Below are 27,287 nucleotides of genomic sequence, written 5' to 3'. Positions count from 1 at the left end.
AGATAGGAAACATTCTAAAGAGAGTTCTTTGAGATACAGAGCTAGGAAAGGGCTTGGCCTGTTTGGAAAACAGGAGAGGCCAGGATGGCAAAAATAACTGAGACAGAATGAGATACGATGGAGAGGCAGGCAGTGTGAGGTCACGCAGAGCTGGGCCTGGGTTTGGACGTGGGTTTGACCCTACGTACGAGAGATGCCCCTGAAGTACACCACGTGGCACTCAATGAGGTCACCGGCATGGAGACTCCATCACTGGGGACCGTATGGCCTTTACTATTGGTAAATGAGCACTCATTTATCACACTTCCCATTCCCTCTACCCTTACACTTACAGGAGAGGCCACAACCTCAAATGGAAGAGGTGCTTACGCTTAATGATCAAAAAGTAACCTGTTGAATAAATGTTCTCTTTAATGGGAAAGCAGGGTGTAGCCATCTGACAAACTGGGGCCCCAGAGTGGGACAGGTGGTATGGAACCCTAACTCTAAAATGGCAGTTGAGCTTACTGTCTCAGTTTGAAGGTCCTCAGCTATTTCACTGGAGAAGGCAATGGCAACCCACTCCAGTACTCCTGCCTGGAAAATCCCAAGGGAGGAGCCTGGTAGGCTACAGTCCATGGGGTCGCTAAGAGTCGGACACGACTGAGCGGCTTCACTTTCACTTTCCTGCATTGGAGAAGGAAATGGCAACCCACTCCAGTGTTCTTGCCTGGAGAATCCCAGGGACGGGGGAGCCTGGTGGGCTGCCGTCTATGGGGTCGCACAGAGTCGGACACGACTGAAGCGACTTAGCAGAGCAGCAGCTATTTCATGAGGGAGAAGCTACTTTACTTTAGATGTTTCAGAAGAATTACAATTTCAGATATGGGGGGGGAAGAGATAATGCTGAAGGTGCTCCTGAAAGATGTGACCCCCAAAAAGAGAGGCCACAAGGGTGGGGGCATCACTATTATCCACTGGTTAATTTCAAATTCTCGGTTTGAGGGAAATTAGTGTCATCTTCTATGCTTGACCATGCTGGGGTAGTAGTGGGGTAGATATCAAACTTTGGCCACCGGATGTGAAGACGTGACTCATTGGAAAATAAAAGACCCTGATGCTGGGAGAGACTGAAGACAAAAGAAGCGGGTGGCAGAGGATGAGACGGTTGGATGGCATCACTGATTCAATGGACATGAGTTTTAGCAAATTCCGAGAGAGAGTGAAGGACAGGGAAGCTTGAGGTACTGCAGTTCATGGGGTCACAAAGAGTTGGACATGACTTAGTGACTGACCACCAACAAAAACATATCAAACACACTCAAGAACATTTAGAATGAAATTAAAGCTGGGTCTGCTTTTCCTAGAAGAACTACAGGGTCCTTAGTTCCAAGCTGTTGGGTATGACCATTTGATGCATCATTTAGGTGATATTCTGAATCATAAAGAAATCACGGAGCAGGAAGAGAGAGGAGTGTGCAAGGGTCGTAAAAAGGCAAGGGTCAGGCATACAAAATATTTTCAGATATATAAATAGCTTTAGTGTGATGACAGAGTGCTGTTACAAAGATGGCAGGTGCTCCTCCCTGGAACCAGGGACATGGACGTGGGGCAAGGGAATGGACTTAGGCAGAGGGGTCAGAGTCATGGGTAGAGCTGTTCAAGGTTCAGAAGGCACACATGCTACCCCGGCTTGTCCAGTGCCTCCTACCAGAGGCAGAGGGGTCAGAGTCATGGGTAGAGCTGTTCAAGGTTCAGAAGGCACACATGCTACCCCGGCTTGTCCAGTGCCTCCTACCAGCCTTGTGTGCTCTCAGAGGACCACCTCAGGAGCTGATGGGGACCAGAAGTTGGTAAGCTAGAAAGAAGTGGAGCCAAGATTCGAGCACAGATCCTCTGTCTGACTCTGTGTCTCTAGATCTTAACCCAATGCTGCCCTCACATGGAACATTCCAAATTCACTGGTTTATAGGTGGGACCCACAGTGTATGTTATGATAAGGCTGCCCAAAGGGTTCTAATATGCCTTTTGCTGAGTTTAAGTACATGAATGAACAATTAAAACTCACTGGACATATGCAGAGAACCAGCAGCATGAAAGAGGGAAGCAAAGCTAAGCAAGGCAAGCACATGACCTTGGTAAATTAATTTAGCAAAGAGGGAGAACTTTTTTAAAAAGTCTGCTTTGATTTCTCAGTGAGATTCAAGAGGGCAGTGCTTTAATGTGAGTAGACTGCTATGAGGAAAGCCAATCAGAGAACTGGATCATCAATCTTAGAAATTAAAAATGAGCAGAGTAAAAACTCAATGGAAACCACGTAAATAGAAGCATGGACACTCTTGAAAAGGCAGTCAGTGCACAAGAAGGTTAACTCACACAAAACAAAAGGAGGGACTCAGAAAGACATGGCAAGTAGAGGGAAAGGACTGCTCTCTCCAGAAAGTATAAACTCCAGAAGCCAAAAACAGAGGGAAGAGAAACATACCAAAATTAATAATACAGACCCAGAAGGTTTCCTGAACCAGTGAAAAACCTTCTGAACAGTCAGACTGAAGGGCTGACTTACATTTCTGATTTCCCAGGGTGAAGGTGAAATGCTACAAAAAGCAAAAAACTTACAGGAAAATGAAAAAAAAAAAGTTTCTTACTGGTAGCAACTTATCTGAAAAGCAAAATGCTACAAGTATTGCTTTAAGAGTTCTAAAGGAACTATGACCCTAGAATCTCTAACCATCCAGTTGAACTTTCATTCATGTGTGAAAGGCAAAAAAGGCATTTTCAGATAAACAAAGGCTTAGAAATTATACTATTTATGTGCTATTCCTGAAAAAAAAGTTATTTAAGGAAGTACTCCAGAAAAAGAAACAAAAACAAATAACTCAAGAAATGAGAAGATATGGAACACAAGAAACCACTTACAGTGAGCAGAGACCAGTAAAATTTAGCTAATTCTAAATAACTCTGAATTACGAGATTATGTACTAAGAAAGAAAATTTAATAATTTGGACTAAAGTTCCAGATTATTTCTAGAGTAATTATAAAAATACATTAAACAAATATTAGAAATAAAGAATTTTAAAAAGTCATAATCATAGTGAGAACAGTAAACTGCTCTCAAAATGTAATGTCATAGAGATAAAAAATAATTATATAGAGGATACAAGTCATCAATTAAAGTTTGATTTTACAGTCGTCAACACAACTTTTAGTCCATTAGAGAAGGTATATCTTTCCAAGATCCATGGTTTCCAAAATTTGATCATGCATGAGCAAGACCACAAAACCCAGAACTGTTTCAATAACATTCTCTGAGAGGAAAGTACAGGAAACTGTTGTAAGATAACAAAAAGGGAACCCTGAACTACTAAAAAATTAAAAGAAAACTCCCTAATAACTTTGATTAAGGAAAGAGAAAACACAGTATGTGATGTTAGGAATGAAAAGAGACATTCTAATAGATTGCTTTGTACCACTTTGTGTCACTAAGTATGAAAAGAGAGATGAACACTTTTACAGGAGAACATAAATCAACAAAACCAGCTCAGGAACAGGGAAGAACTGGAAAGGTATAAATGATCTTTCTCCAAACACAAGTGCTAGGCCCAGAGGTTTTATGGATGGATTGCATTAAATCTTCAAGGGACAGAAAATTCCTATATATTCTCAATTTTCCCAAGTATAGTATAAGTTGACTATCCTTTCAATTCAGTCTTTTGAGGAAAAAAATAACCCTGGTGTTGACACTGTCAAAGATAGTATAAAACTATAGTAACTGCAGTGTAGACAGAAAGATGAACAGAACAGAGCCCAGGAACAAGATTCAGTGGGAGTCCGGCATACAACAAAGCTGACATTTCAAACTGAGTGATGCAGTGGGAAAAAAATAACACTGGATCCCTAGCTCAACGTACAAGTCAAGATAAACTGCCTATGAATTATAAGCAATAGTCCCCCCAAACCAACAACTAAGAATGACGTAAGAAAACCTGGAAGGATATTCTATACTCTTAGATAGCAGGCAGCTTTTTCTTAGCATAACATCAAAGGCCAGAAGTCCATAAAAGAAAACAACACTGATCTAACTATCTTAATTCTTAAAATTTCTGCATTAATTCTGTTGAAGGAAAATGTGAAAATTTTAAAGAAAAACGCATTCCCTTTTGATGTAATAATTGCAGTCTTAGAATTTACTTCTAGATCTGCTCACACTCTTATGTTTAAGGACATTCATTTTGACACTATTGGTAGCAGAGAAAGCCTAGAGAAAACCCAAATGTTGAAAAACAGCATGCTCAGTAGAAAAATTATAGTAATTTCATACAATGGAATTAAAAAGCCATTAAAGAGAATCAACTCTAGATATGGAAAGATGCTCATAATAAGTGAAAAATAAAACAACAGTAATTCACTATATGTGGCATGATTCCATTTGCTTTTGAATAAAATCTATATATGCTCATAAAACATTTTAAAACATAACAATACTATACTTCTGGGGAGTGGTAGTTGGGTAAAATTTGGGTAAGAGAAGGAAGGCTAAAGGGAAACATTTCCTATTTACTTCATATAGTAGTTCACTTGTTCAAAAAAACCCTATTTTAAATTACTATGGCACAAGACACCACAAATAAAGCAAAGAGAAATGACAAGCTAGTGAAAGATATTTTCAACATGACAAATGGTTAACAGCCTTAATATGTAATTAGCTGTTACAAATCATTAAGAAAAAGATGGGGGGAAATGACAATAGCAACTAAGATTTATATGGCAATTACTGTGTACGGATTTTTACTTATTTAATTACCCTGACAACAACTGCATGAAACAGAGGACATGGAAATGCAAAGAGGCTAAGTCTCTTGCCCAAGTTTGCTAAAAATAACAAGTGATATAGTGCAGAGATTCAAACACAGGTTGTTTGACTCCAGAATCTATACTGCCTCTCCACAGATTGATAGGCAAGGGATATAAAAAGACAATTAATTAGAGAGGGAGAAAAATGTCCAGTAAGCCCCAAAGTGCTTATTACAAGTAAAAGATACTCATAATAGTATCTTTTAAAGGATCAGACTGCAGGGCTTCCTTGGTGGCTCAGTGGTAAAGAATCTGCCTCCCAATGCAGGAGACACAGGTTAGGTCCCTGATCCAGAAGATCCCACATGTCGTTGCGCAACTAGGCTCATGCGCCAGAACTATCGAGCCTGAGCTCTGGAGCCTGGAAGCTGCAGCTACTGAGCCCACACGCTCCAAGTACTGAAGCCCGTGTGCCCCAGAGACTGCTCTGCAACAAAGAAGTCACCACAACGAGAAGCCCACACAGCAACGAAGACCCAGCACAGCCCAAAATAAACCAATAAAAAAAGTTATTGTTAAGAAAGTACCAGATTGCAAGGAATAATTACATTGGTAGTGAGAGTACAGAAGGAAAAAAAAGCCTCTGTGTCACATATCAGATAAGAAGGAATAATAGTACATTCTTTATGTATCAAAATTCATATGCTAATAAATATAAAAATATCAACATTTATATTTTTATATACTTATACATTCTTTGGCTCAGCAATTCTATTTCTAGGAATTTATTCTGAGAAAATAACTGGATAAAAGAATCATGATATATATACAGGAATTTCCATTGTAGAGTGAAGATTTGGAATATATATCATCTATATACTTAATATATACCCACACACAAATAAATAGAAACACTAGTTATTTCGAGATTAAGAAAAAACTTGCACTTGTACCATTTGCTTCTTAAATACTATGCATGTATTACTTTTATAACCAGAAAATGAAAAAATGGTAATTTTCATATATACATGCATACATAAAAAGCTTCCAGCATTGGTACCCCAATTCATGCATGTGTGAGCCACCTATAAACAGATGCACAGATCTCCTGACCCTCGGATGTTGACAGCAAAAGCACTAGAGGTTTGTGACGTATAAAAGCAACCAAGAGATACCCTAATTCCTTGAAATTTGAATGTCTAAGTGACAGGAAAGCAGTAATATTTTATGAATGAAGGCTCCCCACCACTCCACCCTCCTCTGTCCTTCTCAGGAGGCGTGGGTCCACCTGGGAAGCCCTCAAGCCTCCAATTCAGGGCCTAGACCCTGCACAGGTGGGTAGCGATGCCCACCTCTATGCCCTCCCTGTCTTCTGTAGCTGTCAGAGAGAGAGGTCTGCAGGAGCTGTACTGTTGCAGAGTTGGGGCAACTGTGTGTTTTAGATTAGAAACTAATCTTGATCTAAGGGCTCAAGATCAGAACTACATGGCTTTTAACTTGAAAATATTTTATTTAAAAGCTGTTTTATAGAGAACAGAAACTATTTTTGTAAAAATCATTATTCTACTGTTTTAGTAAAAAAATCTCAGATGTACAGGATGTAAAGGAAGCTTCCCAACTAGCAAAACCTATTTTCAAGTTTAGAAATATTCTGTTATCATATGAAAAGTTCTCATTTTTCAGTTCAGGGATCTGCAAATTTTTCTGCACAGAGCCAAATAAATATTTTAGGCTTTGCATATCTCAGGGCTCTACTACATCTACGCAACTCTGCCATCACAGCAGAAAAGCAGACAGACAATGCGTTTAATAAACATTCATAGCTGTATATATACACAAAAATAAGTGGTGGGCTGGATCTGGCCTCAGACGGTCATTTGCTGAGTTCTCTTTTAGATGATCAATTTTAGAAGAATTTTATACTGTATTACATCTTTTTTCTCCCACCATTTATGTTACTTAGGTTGACAAAGTAGCGTGACTTTCAAAGTTATCATTGGTGGAGCAGTACCTATAATCTTTCTTTCAAGAAATGCCACATGTCTAAGGCCAGTTCACCATCCTGGGCTCAGTCATTCTCACATCTCAGCAAAGATGGGGACACACACTTCTCAAAGCTGTTCTCCCCGCTTAGAGTACCTACATGACTGTGACAGCTGCCAGTTCCCTCCTGCCATATTCCCAGCTCCCTCTAACACTAAGACAGACAGACAGACAAACACACACACAGCTCAATATTGGACGCTATCCTTTAAAGGAAAATGTATATAATTCTAAAGAAATGGTATGGAGAGAAGCTGTATATAAACACCATGACAGAATGTGCATGTCCTTGTGACTAAAGATGTGGGTGTCAGTTCATTTCCCTATTTTTTTTGGCAAAACAGCACACTAAGTTCACCCTGTCTCTACAGCTAACCCAAAGAGTTACTCAGAATTCTGACACTGTGAAGCCTACGATACCAGAGACCACCTCTCAAAAGAAAGAGGTGGTTAAGCTAATGTTCTCCAACCTGATTCTTCCCATTTAAACAATATGAACATTGGGAGAAAATTAGTTTTCTTAAAAAATAAGTAGTATGTGTGGAGAATTAGGAATGAATTAAAAAAAAAAAAGCTGTCAAGTATCCTGAGCCCTAATTTGGTAACATGTTGATCTTGAATGATGCTTGTGGATGGGGACAAGTAGAAAACACATAACGTTCATGTTTCTTCTGCTGCTATTAATTATGATTCAAACAATAAATACTTACTGAGAATCTACTAAATGCCAGGCATTGTGCTAAGTGTCTAGGAATAAACACTGTGTGTGCTATTTTCTTTTAAAGAACTATTAATAAAATATAATGTACTTGAATCGTAGACCCAGGTTAGAATTTTATACATGAGTCATCTAGGTACGAAAATATATTTTAGTAAGTGAACAACACTCATGAAGGTTCTTATTTGCGCTAACAAATCCTTTTTCACATTGAACAGGCTTCTAGCTAATGAATTTGCTAGCAGTCTCTTTCTTTCCCAGATATGATATATACTATGTTTAAGAGCACATATTTAGAGGATGGTTTTAATCTGTCCATTAGGAAGAAGTCCTAAGAACTGTTGAATTCAGCCCTTATGAGCACGGCCTCCAAATGAAAGCTTTGGCTCTGATTCAACACAGCGAGAAATGCCGCTGCCTAGAGGAGTATGAGCGAACCCCTGAAAGCTGAGCTACTTACAGCGAAAGGGTGGTAGGGGGGAGCGGGGGGAGCTCCTCGGGGCCCTGCTGGTGGAGGCAGCACGGAAAGTCCTGTTGAAAAGATGCCAAGTGCGCTCAGGTTCAACCCCGGGATCAGATTGGCTTGTTGCTGAGAATAAAAATGGAGAAAAAGTTGAGGGGAGGAGACCAGAGAGGCCCAGCTTGCCTGGGTCAACCTCCATCTCTTGTCTGGATGGCATCAGCGTCTCCTACTCAGCTCACTCAGGCCCCGTGGACCTCTTCCTCACCCTGCTGCCGGGGCGGGCTCTCCAAGCCTCAACCTGATGGTGGCGCTCCTTTCAGAGCTTCTCTGCTGCTTCGAGTGTCTACACATCTTAACACAGCAATGAGGCTCTTCCTGGGGGCCCAGGCCACCTTGCCAGCCTCTCCTGCTAACCTTCACTCACACCCTGCCCAGTCCTGCTCCTCTCTCCCCTCTGGATCCCCCGCATACACTGTCTGCTTTGCGAGAACTGTTGCTTGTCTCCGTCCTTGGCTGGCTACACCCTACTCATCGTGCAGGTTTCACCTGACCTTAGGTGTCCGCTCCTCAAGGAAACTTCTTTCATCCCAAAGGCCTCAGCTCAGGTGCCCTTTCTGTGCCCTAACACACTCATGTTCCCCTAAAACAGCAGGCATCACATAGTATTTGAATGGCCTGTGTAGCTGCCTCTTCGCCTTTCAGACAACAATTTCCTCATGGACAGAAACTGTCTTGTTTAGTGCTGTGAGCTCAGTGCCTGGTACATAGTAAGTACTCAATAAATATTTGCTGAATGAATATGATTAAAACATGTTGGCTGAATAGTTCTTCCTAACTCTATCCAGGGAAAAATCAGACCCCTCATTAAGATACCACATGTGTAAACTCTTATCCATGTTTGGAATGGTCCACAACTTTGGCTTGTTTACCATTTAGCTGACAGTTTTGTGATCATCTCGCTTGCTTATTTCACATTTAAACACGGGGATGCTCACACAGGCTGCCCTTCAGAGGCAGAGGGATAATGTATCTCCCACCCTGGTCTGTAACCAACCTGCCTCCTGGTCCTACCACTGCCTCCCCAACCACTGAGCAAATCTCTAACATTTTCTCTTTGCTCATCTGTGGCTCTAGGGTCACCCAGTAGCTTGCCTTCTTTTAGAAGGTCTGGAACGGGAGAGTTAGGATCTTAGCCTTTATCCCATTCATGTGTGAGATCTAGTGATTTTGTTATTCACCTATCAATGCATGACTTCAGCACAGACATGAATGAACCTAAGTGATGCACATGCTCAGGGGAAGATGTTTGGAACACCCAGAGCCTTTGCAGCATTTCTGGGTGTTCAGAGAAAGAGTTTATCATAGGACATCAAGATCCCCAAAGAAGAAAACGAGATCAGTGGATGATACTTTGACAGACAAATACACACAAATGGGGGGAGGGAAGGTCACACTGCAGTTGTCTCCTCACCATGCTCACCATGTCCCATGTAATTATCATGTGGGCCGCTAAGGTGGGACTTGGGGTGAGGCAGGAAGGCAGTACTGACCTGACTAAGAAGGTCCTATGCCAAGTGCTGCAGTGAGGGAGCTGGGGCTGCATTTCACCCACCTAGTCCCTTCTCAACATTTAGTCCTCTGTGAAATGTTACAAAGTCTGGGATTTTCTTCCAAGTCATCCAAGTGGGAGTGGGGACGTGGATGAAGGTTCAAATGAAGCAAAACAGGCCATGAACGGATAACTGCTGAAGCCAGATTAGGGCATGAGAGCTTATCATAGTATCCTTTCCTGTTTTGTGTACGTTAAAAAGATCATTATCATAAAAAAATGAAAAAAATTTACTCCTCTGAGCTGAGTTTGTGCTTTTGATTAAAAGGACAAATATTTTTAAGATTTCTGAATGAATTTCAGGATGGTGTCTCCCCATTATAAAGTTGAAACCAGGTAGTAATAACAGGAAGGACAAACCCAAATCAGTCTGCTAGAATTATTAGAGTCGAGGTGGATGACAACAGTTATCGGACAATCTGAAAGGACAGATCAGTGAGAGGTGAACATCAGAAATTTTTTTAAAACTGGAAAGTAGAGGGGGGAAAAAATCTCACTTTTCTAACATAACAGCTGTCTTGATTTTTATATGCAGCCTTCTAGTCATTTTGACTCATATTTTATGTAATTAAAACCTTAGTTACATACACTTTTATATTAATATATTTTCTTAATTAACAATATATCATAAGCAATTTGATTTAAAAATCTTCCAAGCTGTGATTTTAACGACTTCACACTATTTGTCGAGTGTACTTAGCATATTTTACTAGTTCGTCTCCTGATTATTCTAATGCCCTTGCCCCCAAGGAGAAAGGTGTAACTCTGTACTCCTAAAGTGCTTCTTTACTTTCCGAACGACAATTATTCTTAGAGAGGCTTGGGTCCTGCCTGACAACATATGTGAAAACCAGTGGAGAAGAAAGCAGTCAGCACTTACATTAACAGCCAGCATATCATTTTCAAAGGCCTCACGCAGCTTCTTCATAATCTCTATTTCGGCATTGGCACAGGCCTCAACTGTGCCCTTCACAGTGATGGTTCTTTCAGGGTTGTATATGCTCAAATCCTGCAAGCTGGCCACCAGGAAAAAGAGAAAAATTTCCTTTTTTCAAAAGGAAAAATAAAATCCCAGAAGGGTCACACTCACGTCTTGGTGGAAGAGGCAGGGATGGATACCCTCACCTCACACTGTGGCAGAGAACATCTGCCATCTTATCTCAACTCTTTGCAGTGACTTAGATGATATCAGTAGAGAAGGTCTGAGTGGGAACTACTTATGCATCTGTTTTGACAGTGCTGAAGATAATTATATGATTATCTTATGATTACATTCCCATTATAAGGAAAAGCAGATGAACGAGCTGGACATATCACAATGCTCACAGTCTCCATTACTGGGCACAGTTAATTGGAACAAGTGGCTTACGATGAGATTGTTATCTTGGTCCCTGTCTCATGTTCAATTTTCTTCAAATTTCTGCCTTCTTTTCCAATCAGTCTTCCAACCAAGCCATTGTGGGCCAAGATCTTCAGAGGAATCTCTTCAGCTCTGAAAGAGACCAGCAACAATTTGACATTTAAGTTGAACACAGTGATTGACTTAAGAGCTATAGTTGTTGTTTAGTAGCTAAGTCATGTCCAACTCTTTTGCAACCCCACAGACTGCAGCCCGCCAGGTTTCTCTGTCCATGGGATTAAGAGCTATTACCCTCCTTATTTCTTACAAATAGAAGCTGTTTCTGCTCAGCTACCAAGTGGCCACGGGCTTTAGGAGAAGCGGGGTTTCCCACTAACCCTAGTGCATGAATTCTGATGAACACAAGCCAAATCATGTTAATTTTACTCCCTTGTTGTGACTGGTTGGAAATAGGTCCATGAGAAAGACTGACCAACGAGGTATCAGAAGAGGTCTGTAGGGTGGCTTTAGGAAGGTTTTCCTTGCTCTTAAAAAAAGCACAAGGGATAATGACATCAGTCAGATGGTAGACTAGGAACAACAGGCCCTCCTATCCCTACAGAGACACCAAGTTGACAACAAAAGATAGGCTAAAATCTCTGAGAACTCTAGAGGTCAGGGGAGAAGCTATACCACCCAGGCTTTTATAAAACTGAAAAGGGATTCCAGCAAAAGGAGTAAGAAGTTTTGTGGCATCTGGCATGCCTTTCCTGCTCCTTCCCCTACACAACATAGCAAGGGCACACTGGGAGGAAATCCTCCTCACCAAGGCCCCTCCCCGGGACAGAAACAAAGGCCTGGACAATGAGTCCAACGTTCTATTCTGGCTTGCCTGGGGGCTGCCTGAGAGAGAGGTTTCTGTCTCTCCTAACTTAGGGAGCTGCCAAGCCTGGTGCCCGGGTCTGGAAGCTGCTGAAAACAGAGGTGTATAGTATGTTAGAGCTGCAGTTCCACAGTCAGAAGCCAGGAGGAGAGAGAAATCAGAAATGGTTTGAGAGGTCCTAAAACCTCCAGCCAGGCTGACTAGTGAAGGTCTTCCCCTGAATAAAGCCAGTATGCAAAGATTCTGAGAGGTGATTGCTTTTTCTGATGCCCAAATTCCAGCAAAAAAATTATAAGCCATAGAAAGAAATAGAAACATGGTCTAATCAAAAGATCAAAATAAAACTCCAGAAACTGACCCTAAAGAAATACAGATCTATGAGCTACTTGACAGACTTTAAAATAATGATCACAGAGATGCTCAATGACCTAAATGAGAATACAAACAACTAAATGAAATCAGGAAGGTGATGCATGAACAAAGTGAGAATACCAACAAAGAAAAAGAAACTATTCAAAAACAACCTAACAGAAATAATAGAGCTGAAAAATACAACTGAAATATTAAAGGGATTCAAAAGCAGATATGATCAGGCAGAAGACAGACTCAGAAAACTTGAATATCAGTCATGTGAAATCATCAAGTGAAGGGAGAAAACAGAATTTTTAAAAAAGTACAGACAGGATAATGGGCTTTTGGAACACTATCAAATCAATCAAGAAACATGTCATTGGAATCACAGAAGGATAGAGAAAGAAACAAGGGAAAGAGCTTATTCAAAGAAAATAGGCAGAAAACTTGCCAAATCTGAGAAAAGAAATGGACACACAGATTTAAGAAGCTCCAAGAATATCCAGCTGGGATAAACCAAGAGAGAATCACACTGAGACACATTATAACCCAGGTGTCTAAACTCAAAGAGAAAATCTTGAAAGCAGCATGAGCAAAGTGATTAGTAACATACAAGAAAGTTTTCCTAAGATTACAGATGGATTTCTAAGCAGAAATCTGCAGGACAGAAGGGAATGGGATGACATACTCAAAGCACAGAAAGAAAAAACTACCAACCAAGAATACTGTATCTAGCAAAACTGTCTGTGAAAATGATAGGAAAATTAAGACTATTCCAGATAAACAAAAGTCAAAGGAGTTCATTACTCCTAGACCAGTTCTACCAGAAATGCTAAAGGAGTCTTTTAAGTTGAAATGAAAAGATGGTTCAACATACAAAAATTAATATAATATACTATATTAACAGAATGAAGGGCAAAACCCACATGATCACCTCAATTGATAAAAGAAAAGGCATATCAGATACACTGAAGAAAGTAAAACAGAAAGAAAAGTCATGGGCCTTTAAGGCTATGATTCAACTGACCCTGCAGTCATTCTCACAGAGTAAGGACTTCTAATTATGTGACAACAAAACTGTTTCTTATTACTTAAGCCATTTGCCACGTTTTCTGTTACTTGAGACCAAAACCATCTAACAGATGCACTACAACAGCCTCAAAATAAAGGGATGTTTGAAGAAGCTCCGTTAGAATGTGACTTACAGAGGGCAGGATTTTTCGTCTGCTTTGTTCACTGAGACACAGAACAGTGTCTGGCACATAGTACGTACTCAATGAATATTTGGTAAATGAATGGCTAAGTGGCAAAGAATCTGGCCGCAATGCAGGAGACGTGGGTTCAATCTCTGGGTCAGGAAGATCCTCTGGAGGAGGAAATGGCAACCTACTCCAGTATGCCTGCTGGAAAAATCCATGAACAGAGAGGAGGCTGGCAGGCTATAGTCCATGGGGTTGCAGAGAGTCAGACAAGACCAAACATGCACATAAATGAATAAAAGGAAAGTTTAGGATCTCTCTTCTCCATCCTCCACCTCCTACTCATCTTCCTCAGGGATCAGATGAAATGTCACTTACATAGGAAAGCTTTCTCTGAAATCCCTACATCTCTTTCTGTCTCTCTAGAGCCTTGATTATGGCCTTCAGTTACCTGCAGTTGTTTTCCACTATAGCACGTATCATAGCCGTGCTTAATTACTTACTGGTGTAACTGTTTGTTTAGCAGATGTCTCACACTGGATTAAAAGAAAAAGGAACTGGACCTTGTTCAGAGTTGTAGCCTAAGCCCCTAGCACAGTGCTCAGCATGGTGCCTCATTTAAAAAAAAAACATATTTCAAAGATATTCAAACTCTATCTTGGCTCTACATAAATACTTTAAAAATCCAATTTATTTAGCAGTCTTTTTGATTCTTTAAAATATTGTAAGATGATGACACCTAATTCAAAGGGCCAAGGAGGGTAACATTTATAAAGTTCTCAATAATTTGGATGAGAGAGGGGCTTCTTTAAATTAAGTCACAGCATTTGGGGGATTCCAAAAGTCCCAAATAGTAAGTAATTCGTAAGTAAAATGTTAGAGTTCCTCATGAAGCCTAAGAATTTGCAATGTTTTTCTTTTAAGAACTACTCTCATCTCCTTGGTTTTGGAACACTATTATTTGACACTGTTTGAATATAAATTAGTTTTATATTCAATTCATCCCTCACTGCTTCTTTATAAAACTGCCACAATCCATGCTTATAAGTGGATTTTGCCAGACTTACATAGAGCCTTTTTTATTATATTATCTATTCTATTACCATTAATTTGTTTATAATACAAATTAATAAATTTGTATTACTAAATTATACAAGTTACTATGAACTGTATTTGTCATTCAAATTGGTACAACAGGAATCCTAAGCAATATTTTGTGAAAGAAATGGACAAAGGAGATACAAGAAAAAAGAATAAAATAGCCACTCAGATACCAGTTTCTACTATTTAAGGAAACATAATCCAAGCTTAAGAGTCCAAGGGGCTTAGGAGCAAAACCCGTTTGATGGTTTTGGTGCAAATGTACTTTTTGAATCTGCCCCGTCCAATATGATGGCCACTAGCCATACACGTGACTACTTAAATCTGAATGGATCAAGTTAAAATATTCAGTACCTCCACTGCACTTGTCACATTTCAAGCACTCAACAGCAACATTTGGCTAGTGGTTATTATAGTGAACAGTGCAAATATAGAACATTTCCATTAGCACACACGTTGGACAACACGGTTATGTTCCCATCAATAATTATTGCCAATGAGTGACGGAAGCATTAGGATCACCAAGAGAAACGTGCAAGTAGAGAAATAGCCACGTTGTAAACATAAAAGATCTATTTCCCATTGTAGTCTCTATGGAACAAATACCTGAAAATTAATCCTTCCCCCGCTCCCTTTAACTGAGAAATAGATTTACAGCTCTTTGAAAACTTTCCTGGGTTAAATGAATGAGAACCTAATCTTCTTTTCTGTTGAGCGGTCTGTGCATTGCATGCAAACTTACAGTTTGGTCTCATCAGCCTCTTTCTGCATGATTTCAAGAATCATGCGGCATGCTTCAGAGGTTCCCTCTGGGGTGGCATGGATGGTGACGGGCTTCTCTGCAGCCCCAGAGTTCTCCTTTCTATGGATGTCTACCCTGCAGGAAAAGAATCAGGAGCCATAGCACAACGTCATCTGGCACTGGACCCTAGTCCAAGGAAGTGTTGCGCTGGCCAATGTACAGCAAGGACACAGACAGACAATAAGTGTCATTAGCACATTTGCAACCAATGCCATTCTCCAAGAAGGCAGCAAGCAGTGCAGAAGGTCTTGGGCCAAACCTGAATTCTTTGCAGCTCCACTTAGAAAGGAATATTTCTTACAGGAGTGCTATTGGACAAAGGCACCAAGCCAATGTGGTAATGAAGCCAGTTTGGTAAATGAAGTATTTTGTGTAGTCTTTCAAATGATCTTAAAAGTGAGCAGGATAATACTGCACATTGGCACAGTGCCAGTCTCTGAACTGATTGCAGCTTTTAAAAGCCATATGTTAATCCAACTCTAAACACCAAATTCAAGCAAGCTTTATATATCTGAGTGTGGATAGAAAACAGAGGCATGCCCTTTCTCTGCCTAAGTTTTTGGTTTCCTTGCCACTGGCAGCCTGCCTTCTTCCAGACTCTTAAAACTAATGGCTCCAAAGCTTGATGACTTTATCAGACTTCTTTGGGTAGTTGTGGCTCTACTTGTTTTTGTTAACTTTCAAAATCACATAATTAATTGTATCCCTTTTTACTTTGGTTGTTAGAAGTCCAAATCCAAGTTTGGGGCCTATTTCTAAAAAAGTAGGCACACACTTTGAGAATTAACTTCACTTCTATTTAAACTTGCTACATTTATAAAGCCACTTCAAATAATATTTGGAACAAAAAGACATACAAATAAAAATCACTTTCTCAGGGAAGCAGACTTACAGGAATAAAAGGGGACTGATTTTAAAACAAAAGAAACATCAATAGTACTTCCTCTGACTACTATCTTATCACTTCACTCCTATGATTATAAACCCTGGGATTCACATAATTGTCCACTTTTTGGAAATAACTCAGACACTTTGAAGAAAACAGTTTTTCCTCTTTCAGGTTATAAAACCCTCAATAACCTGAGAAAAATGCATTAGGAATATAAATAACTAATACTTGTAATTTGGTGCTTTGTAATTTAAGTGCTTTCACAATAATTATTTCATTCAATCTGTCTGACTGTCCTAATTCTCACACTACTCCTAGAGTATAGAAGAATCTGTTGATGCTCAGAAAGCTTAAATTTTTCTAAGCTTATATAGCTATTAAGTGGGAAAATGTGAACAAGGGTCTTTGTTTTCAAGTCCTGTGCTTTGTTCATTTTATCATGCTGTGGTCTTAGGAACATACAAAAATCAACAACCTCACAAGTTACTTTATCCACTACAACTCCTACTACCAACTACCAAGTCAGTCTCCTTAAGCAGACAGAAGACTAAACATAAGGCTAATAATGTACTTTCTTTCTTACTCAACGTAGCAGTGACTCACCCGTTGCCTTTATGAAGCTGTTTCTGAGACTCCCTAGGTGGTCTCAAAGAATGACTATCACCCTGGGCTCTGACTCAGGAGAGGAGGCGAGAGCTAAGGTAAGTGGGTTCTAGGATCCCATAAAGTTCAGCCCCATACCTCTGTTGTTTTAAAAATATGTAGATGTATTCACAGGCATCAGAGAGCTTAGGAGAACAATTCATGACTGTGAGGTCATTAGTACCTTTTTTTATGAATTATTAGTGTTTCAGGTATGACCTTTAGGACACTGGCACAAAAGCTCATGAAGGCCCTGGGTTCTGTGTTAGTCTGTTAGTAGTTCTGTTTAAAGAAGCCACTGTCCCATCCAGCACAGCCCCCCACTGCTGATGCAAGCAATAGCAACCTGGGAATGGCCGGGACCCACCAGCACTCAGGGGACCCCTCAGAAGGAAGCAAAGGAAGCCCCGGAGGCACGTACCGGGACTGGGTCTGCTTAGTGATGTTCTTTATGGTCAAGCCCTCCTTTCCGATGATGGCACCAACAAACTGGGTGGGGACCAGGATCCGCAGCGGGAAATCAATCTGTCTGGCCTGAGAAGAGCCCCCAGGGGCATGGCCTTGCTCCCGGGAAGAGTGGTCCCCACGCTGGGCTCGCTGAGGGGGCGAAGGGGAGCTCACCTCTTCATCCGGGATGTAGGAAATCTTGAAGGAGTAGTTCTCAAACTGATGCCCGCTTAGCTTCTCGATGGCTCTGAAATGCAGCAGGGGATTTGTTAGAGACCCACAGTCCAGGGTCAGTGGACCAGTTCACTCACCCTCCTTTGCTAACTGCCTACGAGGGTGCCATCCTCAGCACTGAGGATGCAGCGTGAGCAAAACACACACCGTCTCTGCTCTTTCACAGAGGGTGGTTAGCAAGTAATCACCAAGTATAGGTCTGGCCTGATATACAATGTGTTGTCCTGCTTTCTTTTTTAACCACTTAAGGCTGTATCAGAAACTCTGTAAATATCGGCATAAAATTGACTCAAAAATTTTAACTGTAATATAGTTATTGCTGAAAATCCAGCAGTAGATAAGCACAAATGAGAAAACCATCCTAGTCCATCCTATGTCTTTCTTAAATATATTATTATTTATACAAATGGATTAATACCAAACATACTACTTTATAACCTTTAAAAATAGTTAATACTCTAGTTTTCTAAGTGATTAAATATCCTGAAATTTAATTTTTACTGGTTAACATTCTATTGATTTGCCATCATTTTTGCAACATATTCTCTATTGTTTTATATATATATATACACACACTCCTAATCGTTTACTATTCCAATAGTGTTGTTATGGGTATCTCTGCAACTACAACTTTACACACAGGACAAATTCCTAATGGAATTTCCTAATGGAGAGCAGGCAGAATTCTAACATCTTAAGTACTGCTCAGAGTCCTTCTGGAAAGGTTTCAACATTTACTATCCCATAGCAGTTCAGAGAGCATTTGTTTCCTTGATGTCTCAGAAATACAACTTATTATTTTAAAAGATTTATCAATTTGATAAACAGTTATCTTAAAAACGATACGTGAAGCGGAGCAATTTTTTCCACGTTTTTGGCAGTATGTGAAAAAAATTAACCACATTCTGTAAGGTTAATATTTAGGGTTTGCAATTTTTTAAATATTTATTTATTTGCACCAGGTCCTGGTTGAGGCATGTAGGATCTTGAGTCTTTAGTTGCTGCATGTGAACTCTTAGTTGTGGCGTGCAAACCCTCAGTTGTGACATGTGAGATCTAGTTCCTTGACCAGGGACAGAACCTGGGCCCCCTGTATTAGGAGTGTGGCGTCCTAGCCACTGGGCCACCAGAGAGTCCATAGGGTTTGCAAATTTATTACAAAGCAGCACTTTGTGAATTCAATAAAAGCAGCAAAGTAGTATCATGTACAGAGAAGGCAATGGCACCCCATTCCAGTACTCTTGCCTGGAAAATCCCATGGATGGAGGAGCCTGGTAGGCTGCAGTCCATGGGGTCGCTAAGAGTTAGACACAACTGAGCGATTTCACTTTCATGCATTGGAGAAGGAAATGGCAACCCACTCCAGTGTTCTAGCCTGGAGAATCCCAGGGATGGGGGAGCCTGTTGGGCTGCCGTCTCTGGGGTCGCACAGAGTCGGACACGACTGAAGCGACTTAGCAGTAGCAGCATCATGTACAAAAGTCCTACCTAAGTAGCAGCTGGACAAAAACTGTAAAGGTGAGTTGTTAGTAAATGTGTCCTGCTTAAATCCATGTGCAAAAGTCAATAGCAGGGCTTCCCTGGTGGCTCAGAGGTAAAGAATCTGCCTGCCAATGCAGGAGACATGGGTTTGAGCCCTGATTGGGGAAGACCCACATGCTGCGGAGCAACTAAACCCAGGCACCACAACTACTGAACCTGTGATTTAGAGCCTGGGAGCCACAACTACTGAAGCTTGAGTGCCCTAGTGTCTGTGCTCTGCAACAAAAGAAGCCACTGCAAAAAGAAGCTGGCACACCACAACTATAGAGCAGCCCCCACTTGCCACAACTAGAGGGAAAAAATTGTGCAGCAATGAAGACCTAGCACAGCCAAAAGAATATATAAAATAAAATTTAAAAATGTTTAAAAAGTCAACAGCAAATGACTGTTGCCTTTTTCAATGCAAAATTAACATTTTGAAAACCAGTGGTACGAGAACGGGTTAAATACGTATTCATGGATGTGGAAACCCTGGAAAAAAACACTAATTCTGGGATGTATAACCAATATGAATATTATGCCACCTCCATTAAGCATGACCACGTGTGACCATAATTCTAGTTATGATGACCTGACAGGCACTTCATGGGCCTTCTACAAAAAGGAACTTGTTTTTGTTGTTGTTTTTAAAATATTCAATCCCATGTGTGTTAATAGCCAAGCTCACAATTAACCATCACTGAAGCAATGTCGCCATGAGTGGGGTCAGGAGGTGAATGTGAACAGGAAGAAGAGCCGGAGCCAGGCACTCTTTGATGAACCACTCCAAGATGACAGTGCTCCCTTGGGCTGATGTCACAGAGGTGAACCCCTCCCCCCTTCTAATATTCATAGAGGGAAAAGGAAGTTTCAGCATTCATCCAATGAGTGTGGACAGAAACAGGCTTGGGTTTCTTCCTCATGGTGCATGGAGAAAGCTCCAGATGAAAGTGGCTTCCAGTTGTCAAAGCAGACTCTAGGGGACACAGTGTCAGAGACATGGCATCCTCTACTCCTGACTGTTTCAAGATACAGCTCCCACCTTGGTTTTGATGCCAAGGCTCAACATTTTTCAAGATAAAAAATCTCTGTACAGTCAACAAACAGATACCCTGGTATAAATTCCCTGGGGCTGTATGGATGTGTCAAAGATCTGCATTCCCTGGTGGCTCAGATGGTAAAGAATCCACCTGCAATGTGAGAGACCTGGGTTCAATCCCTGTGTCGGGAAGATCCCCTGGAGAAGGGAATGGCAATCCACTCCAGTATCCTTGCCTGGAGAATCCCATGGACAGAGGAGCCTAGCGGGCTACAGCCCATGGGGTCGCATGGAGTTGGACGTGGCTCAGCGACTACACTACTACTACTGATGCGTCAACGATCTGCATCTTTTCAGAAAAGGTTTATAAACACAGGATTCAATGGAATCCAAAGACAAGCTCCCTTGGCATTCCCCAGCCCAGATTTAAAGGGAAATAAGCTAAATCCACTTACGTTTTAGCTTCTTCTCTTGTTGCATATGTGACGTTGACAACGGCAGTTTCTGTGTCTGTGTTGACTAGGAAAGAAGCAAAAACTACATTGTCACAGAAAAAAAAAAAGTTGTAGCCCTCTGGCTCAATGTAAATAGACTTAGAGAAAAATGCACAAAAATCTCATTGTTCAAACTTAAGAGTTATTTGAATTCTATCTTTATTCATGTGCACTCACAGTAATTTACAATCAGTTGTATATACATATTTGTAGTCAATTGTATATATAATTCAAAGCAGTATTTTCCATATTTTATCAACACTTCTGCATGTGTATATGTATATGCACAGTTTCTTTGGATTTTCATTTTTAATGTCTACATAAAATTGCAGCAAGCAAATGGGCCATGATTTTTGCCTAACCATTCCTTAATTGTTGACAAATGGTTGTTCTCAGTATTTGCTACCCTGAAGACTGTTGATAAAAAATCACTACTGTTGCAAATGCCACTTGATTTGTGTTCTTCTGAATTATTTTTAGTGTCATTTAGAAGAAAAATAATTGGGTCAAAAGAACATAACGCTTTTTAATGATTGTTTTCAAATTACTCTCCAAGAAGTTTGCATTAATTTACTGTACCACTATCAGTTTTATCTGCTATAATTTTTGGATAATTGGATATATATATATAAAATAATAAGAAAGCATTTTAATTTTAATTGTTTGTTCATGGATAAGGTTGAACTATTACAACATTTGTTCCGCTTTGACTGAATTCGGCTGTGTGAGTTAAATCTAGTAACAGTGTACAATGAATCAAGAAAACTGGCAATTCCAACCCACTTGGCCAAAGAGGAGAACATATAAACTCTAAGAGTGGCTAACAAGGTATCACTGTTGTGAGTTGGCTTATCTTGATTAATAATTGATACATCTTCTTCCAAAGTCAGGTGTTAAAAATGAATTCAAAAGACAGGACAAAACTTTCTCCATCCAAGTCAGTAAACTTAGACCAAAAGTATATTGGTTTCCCCAAAACCAACAGACATGACTAACTCAAAATCTTCTCCATTAAAACATTTAAGCTATTAGGAGACTTGGAAGTAACGGCATTAAGCAGAGCATAATTCAAGAAAACCACACTAGAGCTGCTTTCCAAAGTAATAATAAAAGCCTCTAGTGCAAGGATTTTTAATTTTGAACCCATGTTAGAGCTTCAGGAATTCTATACTCACCCTCCCCACTTCCCTGAAAATATTCAAATCTGTGGGGACATGGATTTTTCTAATAATTTCCATACGATTTCCCAAAACGTTAATGGTCACTGTTATCCAATAACTTCAAAGCAGCTGTGGCCCTTATGGGGAGGGGTGCATACTCCTCAGGAAGGAACTGCCATTGAGACATACAGGCCACCAACACTGAAGCCAGTCCTGGCCTCGGCCTCGGAGTGTTCGTGTTGCTCTCTAACACAGAGGTCCTCAAAGGACTGCACCTCTCAGTGCAAAATAGGGCGTGTGCACCCACAACCACCCTCTCTCAGTGCTGATACCCTGAATGCTACTAGGTCTCATAGTTACACTTTGGAGTGCAACAGATGAGGCTGTAGACCCAAAAAAGAAGAAGGGGCTGGGTTTGAACCTCCTGAATAAAGCTACCCACTAAAAGTCTCAGATTCATTCTTATTTATATTCTTTGTTCTTCAAAGACATCTGTCTTCAGGAAATCAGACCTGTGATTCTAGGAGGAACTGAACTAACTCCATTCAAATACTTTATTTCATTGGACATGAACACTCTATAAAGATTCTTAAAATTCTCCTGCAGAATGCTTTCCTGCTGAATCAGGAATTACCTATGAAACAGAACAAAACAACAGCCCAACACTTATACCCTACAGTCATGAGGCAGCTAGAAACTGGGTGCTTTCAAGGGCACAGGTGCTCCTGGAGCTGTGGACTGCCCCAGGGGCCTGGAGTATTGCTTCCTTGCATGGCACTGTCCTGAGTTTATAACATGGTCTTAGCCAGTAACTTGTACAGGTTCATGTCTGAAAAGTCATCTTGCCTACAACAGCCAATTCTTACTAAAATGTCTTGCATTTGAGGGAAATAACAAGAACTGAGAAAACAGAATCCTTATAAATCATGTCTTCTTTCCAGGCTCTTTCCCTTTACCTTGGTGGGCCTACCTCCCAACTTGGGGATGGGCAGTCAGCAGCATGAAACTGAATAATAATATTTTTAATATTCATGGAGTATAGAGCATCTGAATAGTTACTGCTTTAAAAACTATTATATTAACTATACTAGCAGATAGACTGCATATGAGAAAATGCATTTTCTGTGATTTTTTCCTAAGTGAATATTAAGTTATGTATGACTTCACAGTCTGTAAAGGTAAATGTTTTAGAAGGTAAAAATAAAGTGGCAGGAAAAAGAATATACATTTTCTGGGGATTTACAACACTGTTCCCAGGACAGAGGCTCTCAAATGAGTACACAGAAAAATCACTTGGAAGTGACTGTTTAAAATACAGTTTCATGACTTCTTCCCCCAGAGAGTCCTACTTTGTAAATCTGTCTATGGTGAGCCCCAGGAAACTGCATTTTCCCAAGTGCTCCAGGTGATAATGGTGTAGGAGTCCTACACCTTGAGAAACAGTCCAAGACATCAGGGATATGTTGTTCTTAATCAGGAAGAGGAAAGTTGTCACGATATAAATACAGTTACTTCCAAATGAATTAAGCTTCCCCCATCCTGACAGCAATTTGTCCAGTGCTTGAGTACATTACAGAGTATAAGAAAAATAGTCTGAAAACCATTCTTTGAAAAAATAGATATGGATAGACAGATACAGACATTTCTTACATACATGCAGATATACAAACATATACTCTAGGAAGCTTGCTTCAATGGAATTTAAACTTGTTATTTGTCCTTGGATTTGACCCAACCTTCAGAAGTAACAGGCAATATTCCTCTCAAAATTCAACAGGCTAATTTCAGCACTTATTACCTTGCTCCACGTTCTCCACTGTCCCACACTGAGCCAAAAGTCCATCCAACACCTGAAAAAGAAGCTTCACTGTCAGAATTTCAGGTCTTCATAAAAACAGCTAGAAATGAATAGATACACAGAGCTTTCATTTGCTTATTGGCTCCCGAGTAGTCTGTTCACTGAGGAAGCACAGCAGTGTTCTTAGTAATTGTTAACAATCATGTTCATGATGGTTGGAGCCCATTTGCTTTTGAAATGAGAAGCAGACTAATGTACAAAAAGCACTTCTCCTTTCTGAAAGATTTAACCATTCTTCCATCAGATTTCCTTTAGGGATCTCCTTATTTTATGAAGCAATGAGATATGTATATGCTCAAAGTTTTCCACAATAAAAAGTGTTTTTTTTCCCCTTAAAGTAACAAAAATGTTAGCCAAAACATTCTATTTCCTTTAAGTCTATTTTGATTCCATTTGAGTTGGGGAACATGGGGCAGTGTGTCTTTGAGGCAATAAGGCTACTCCTCATATTCTATCTTATTTCAATGTAACAATCTTGTAAGAAGTTTTACAACTCTGAAAATATGTCTTAACTGTTATTCACAACAATTAATTCAAAATAAACAAAACACTTGCCCAAACTAACAGAGAACCTTAGATTCTTATTGATTTTCAATTTATTTTATTTCCTCCCACATCATAATTTAGAAAGGTAAAAATCTTTTCTAAAATCATGGAATAAAAATCACAAGCAAGGCATTTATTTTGTTTAGTTTGTCTGCTGGTGCTTGGTTCCCGAGAAGACAGAACATAAGGGATCAAAGTGTATATCCAGCACAACAAAAGGGACGACTCTGACCCCAAACTCAGGGCAGATCATTCCCATTAGGGTGCTGAAGAAGGTGAAGTCTGAGGACCTCTAATTCCTAAACGTGAAAGGGAACTATAACAAAGGGACAAAATGCCCTGTTACTCCATCAGCAAGTGAAGACAGAGAGCAGGAAGATAATAAATACAGAAATGACATTGGCCTACCTCCCACTGCAGGTGAGGAGGGATGTTTCGAATCTGAATTTTCCTGCTCCTGTAGAAAATAAAAGCAAAGACATAACAAACAGGCTTAATACCACACTTTCTCATGTGTTAACCAAGGCCTCGGCAAGGGGTTTTGATTGTGAATCAAGAACATCTTGTTTTAAGCTAATCATCAATTTTGCCCTTTATGTTTGTTAGTATTTGCTTTATATATTTAGGTGATCCTATATTGGGAGCATGTATGTTAATAAGTATGATATCCTCTTGTTTTAGTCCCTTTATCATTATATAATGTTCTACTGTATAGCATAGGGAATCATACCTGACACCTTGTAATAAGCTACAATGGAAAATAATCTGAAAAAAAACTCACATGCAAAAAAACTGAATCACTATGCTGTACACCTGAAACTAATGTAATATTGTAAATCAGCTATAGTTCATTAAAAATTAAAAAACAAAAAAAAGAGCATCTTGTTTTAAAGTTTTCAATTACTTTGAAGAAAAAAATTAAGAACAAACCTAAGAAGTCTGAACAAGCTAAAGAAATAGTTTAGATGCAAATCTACCATTTCAATTTCCTATCAAAATAGGTAGAATTTAAATTGCCATATGTGTTATAATTACAGATTATTCCCTTTCTTCTCAAAATACATGGTCCTGCAACTGACCCTACCCTAAAAGGTACCTATGAGAAGTAAAGTCACATATACAGTGGGTTCAAACAAGATCTTTGCTAACACCTCAGAATTTCCTTTTAAAAAATTATTTTTTATTTCTGAGTAGGTAATACAGTCCTAATTCAAAAATTAGGACACTTTAAAGAGGCATTCCACGAACAGTCTTACTCATTGCTTGTGTAACCTTCAGTTTCCTTATGCAAATACTAGTAAATCCAAATATACATTCCTGTTTTCCCCTTTTCTTGGAGAAATATTTGCATATTCTACACACTCACTGCATCTTGGTTTTTTTTTTCACCCAACAGTAATATCTTTCTATTGATACACTGGCAAGAGAGAGCATGCTCATTCTATTTTACACAAGTTGGACCCACCAAAGTGCACTCGTGTGTGTGATAAGTTGCTTTAGTCATGTCTGACTCTTTGCGACCCTATGGACTGTAGCCTGCCAGGCTCCTCTGTCCGTGGGATTCTCCAGGCAAGAAGAGTGGAGTGGGTTGCCATGCCCTCCTCCAAGGGATCTTCCCAACCCAGGGATCAAACCCTCATCTCTTATGTCTCCTGTATTGGCAGGTGGGTTGTTTACCACTAGCGCCACCTAGCCCAACCCTATTGGACCTTCTGCCTTTTTTTTTTAGGCCTTGATGCATGTGGGATCTTAGTTCTCTGACTAGAGTTTGAACCCACACCCCCTGCACTGGAAACACTGGACCACCAGGGAAATCCTTCTCCTGCCTTTTTATTCAGAAGATCTTTCTCTTTTTCCAAGACATCTTACTGGTCTAATAACTCTGATTTAGATCATTTCTTATTTTTACCTAAGCTTTAAAATTAGATAGAAAAAAGAAAAGAAACAAGAAGATAAGAATTTTTCTGTCTTTGAACTACACGTTAGATCTTGGAAGGAAAACACAAATCACATTTCAATATTGGCGAGGTCATTTCACTGGAAGGATTTGGCATTGAGATCCCATAAAAATCCCCTTTGGGGGCTGCAAGAGTGGAGATGCAGCAGCCAAAGCATGCCCCCGTTACTTTTCCTCTCCTTTGTATCAGAGGTACCAAATAGTTGCTCTATGAAGTCATAAATTTCTCCACCGCTTTAATCTGGGCAACAGCCACAGAAAGCAATGTTACAATTCACGCAGAGAGAAAAAGGAGAGAGAGAGAGAAGTACATAGGCAGAGGAAATAAGAAACAAACAATAAAAGATCTGAGGGGCTCCTGTTTTCTCAGATTGTTTTTATTAAATTAAGGGAGGGCCATCCCTCTCTTCCAGATCCCATATCCTAATTCCATCTTATTTTTTAAAAATAAGAATGCATTCATGCTTTACCAGAGCTGCTTAAATGACTATACTATATAAGCCACTCTGTAGAATCTCTATAATCTTGTGTCAGGATAGGAAGGAGAAAAAAGAATCAAGAACTAATTTCTACTTCTGTGTTATGAAGGCTCATTTCTGACACTGCCTTTGGCAAGAGTTTATAATAAAATTGCTGACACCATCCCATACAGTGGCTCCATGGAATGCTCCACAAAGGATGTCACAAGCCTAACTATTTATAGAAAAGGCAGCATAATTTGCAGGAAAAATTGAGTATTTCTAAGAAAAATACTTTTGTTATCTCCAAGTATAAATAAACATTGACTCCAACTACTAACCAAGAATTCAACAGAAATCCTATTGGAAGAAACTTGTGCACAGACACAAAGATTTGAATAAAGACAGATACTAATGCTTTGTTCTGACAAAGAATGAAAATCATCTGAATATCCACCATTAGGGAGATAAATAAGTAAATCGTAGTACAGCTATAATATGGAACATTATACAGCTGTCCAAAAGAATGAAGTAGACATATGTTTGTGGTCATAGGACACTCATCTTAGAATACTGTAAGATGAGAGCTAGTTACAGATTAGGCTGATCCTATTTTACAAGAGTGCAAAACAAAACTACATGTCATTAGATGTGTGTATATGTAAAGAAAAAGGTAGCTACAAACATTTAGTTGGCAAAATGAGACATGTACTTTTTATTTTAGTTCTGGTTTGTTCACTTTTTGTAAAAATGAGAATAC

The 27,287-nt window shown here is 39.8% G+C and overlaps 1 protein-coding gene across 5 annotated transcripts in view; it reads right to left on the bottom strand.

The window, feature by feature from the left end:
• Window positions 1–27,287, bottom strand: part of IGF2BP2 (insulin like growth factor 2 mRNA binding protein 2) — a 170,182-nt gene that overhangs the window by 17,728 nt on the left and 125,167 nt on the right. For 4 of the 5 annotated variants that reach the window (XM_027538878.1, XM_027538887.1, XM_027538912.1 and 1 more), the window contains exons 3-10: window positions 24,521–24,569; window positions 23,507–23,558; window positions 20,510–20,573; window positions 17,235–17,507; window positions 15,223–15,357; window positions 10,977–11,099; window positions 10,488–10,623; window positions 7,996–8,124 (exon numbers count right to left, since the gene is read on the bottom strand). In XM_027538878.1, coding sequence (XP_027394679.1) covers window positions 7,996–8,124; window positions 10,488–10,623; window positions 10,977–11,099; window positions 15,223–15,357; window positions 17,235–17,507; window positions 20,510–20,573; window positions 23,507–23,558; window positions 24,521–24,569 — 961 coding nt within the window. The remainder of the gene's footprint in view (window positions 1–7,995; window positions 8,125–10,487; window positions 10,624–10,976; window positions 11,100–15,222; window positions 15,358–17,234; window positions 17,508–20,509; window positions 20,574–23,506; window positions 23,559–24,520; window positions 24,570–27,287) is intronic. The other variant, XM_027538895.1, reaches the window with a different exon arrangement.

Source organism: Bos indicus x Bos taurus, chromosome 1, assembly GCF_003369695.1.
Source record: "Bos indicus x Bos taurus breed Angus x Brahman F1 hybrid chromosome 1, Bos_hybrid_MaternalHap_v2.0, whole genome shotgun sequence".
In the NCBI taxonomy this organism is placed as follows: domain Eukaryota; kingdom Metazoa; phylum Chordata; class Mammalia; order Artiodactyla; family Bovidae; genus Bos; species Bos indicus x Bos taurus.
Note: the sequence above shows the minus strand (reverse complement) of the source record. Positions and strands in the feature narration are given on the sequence as shown.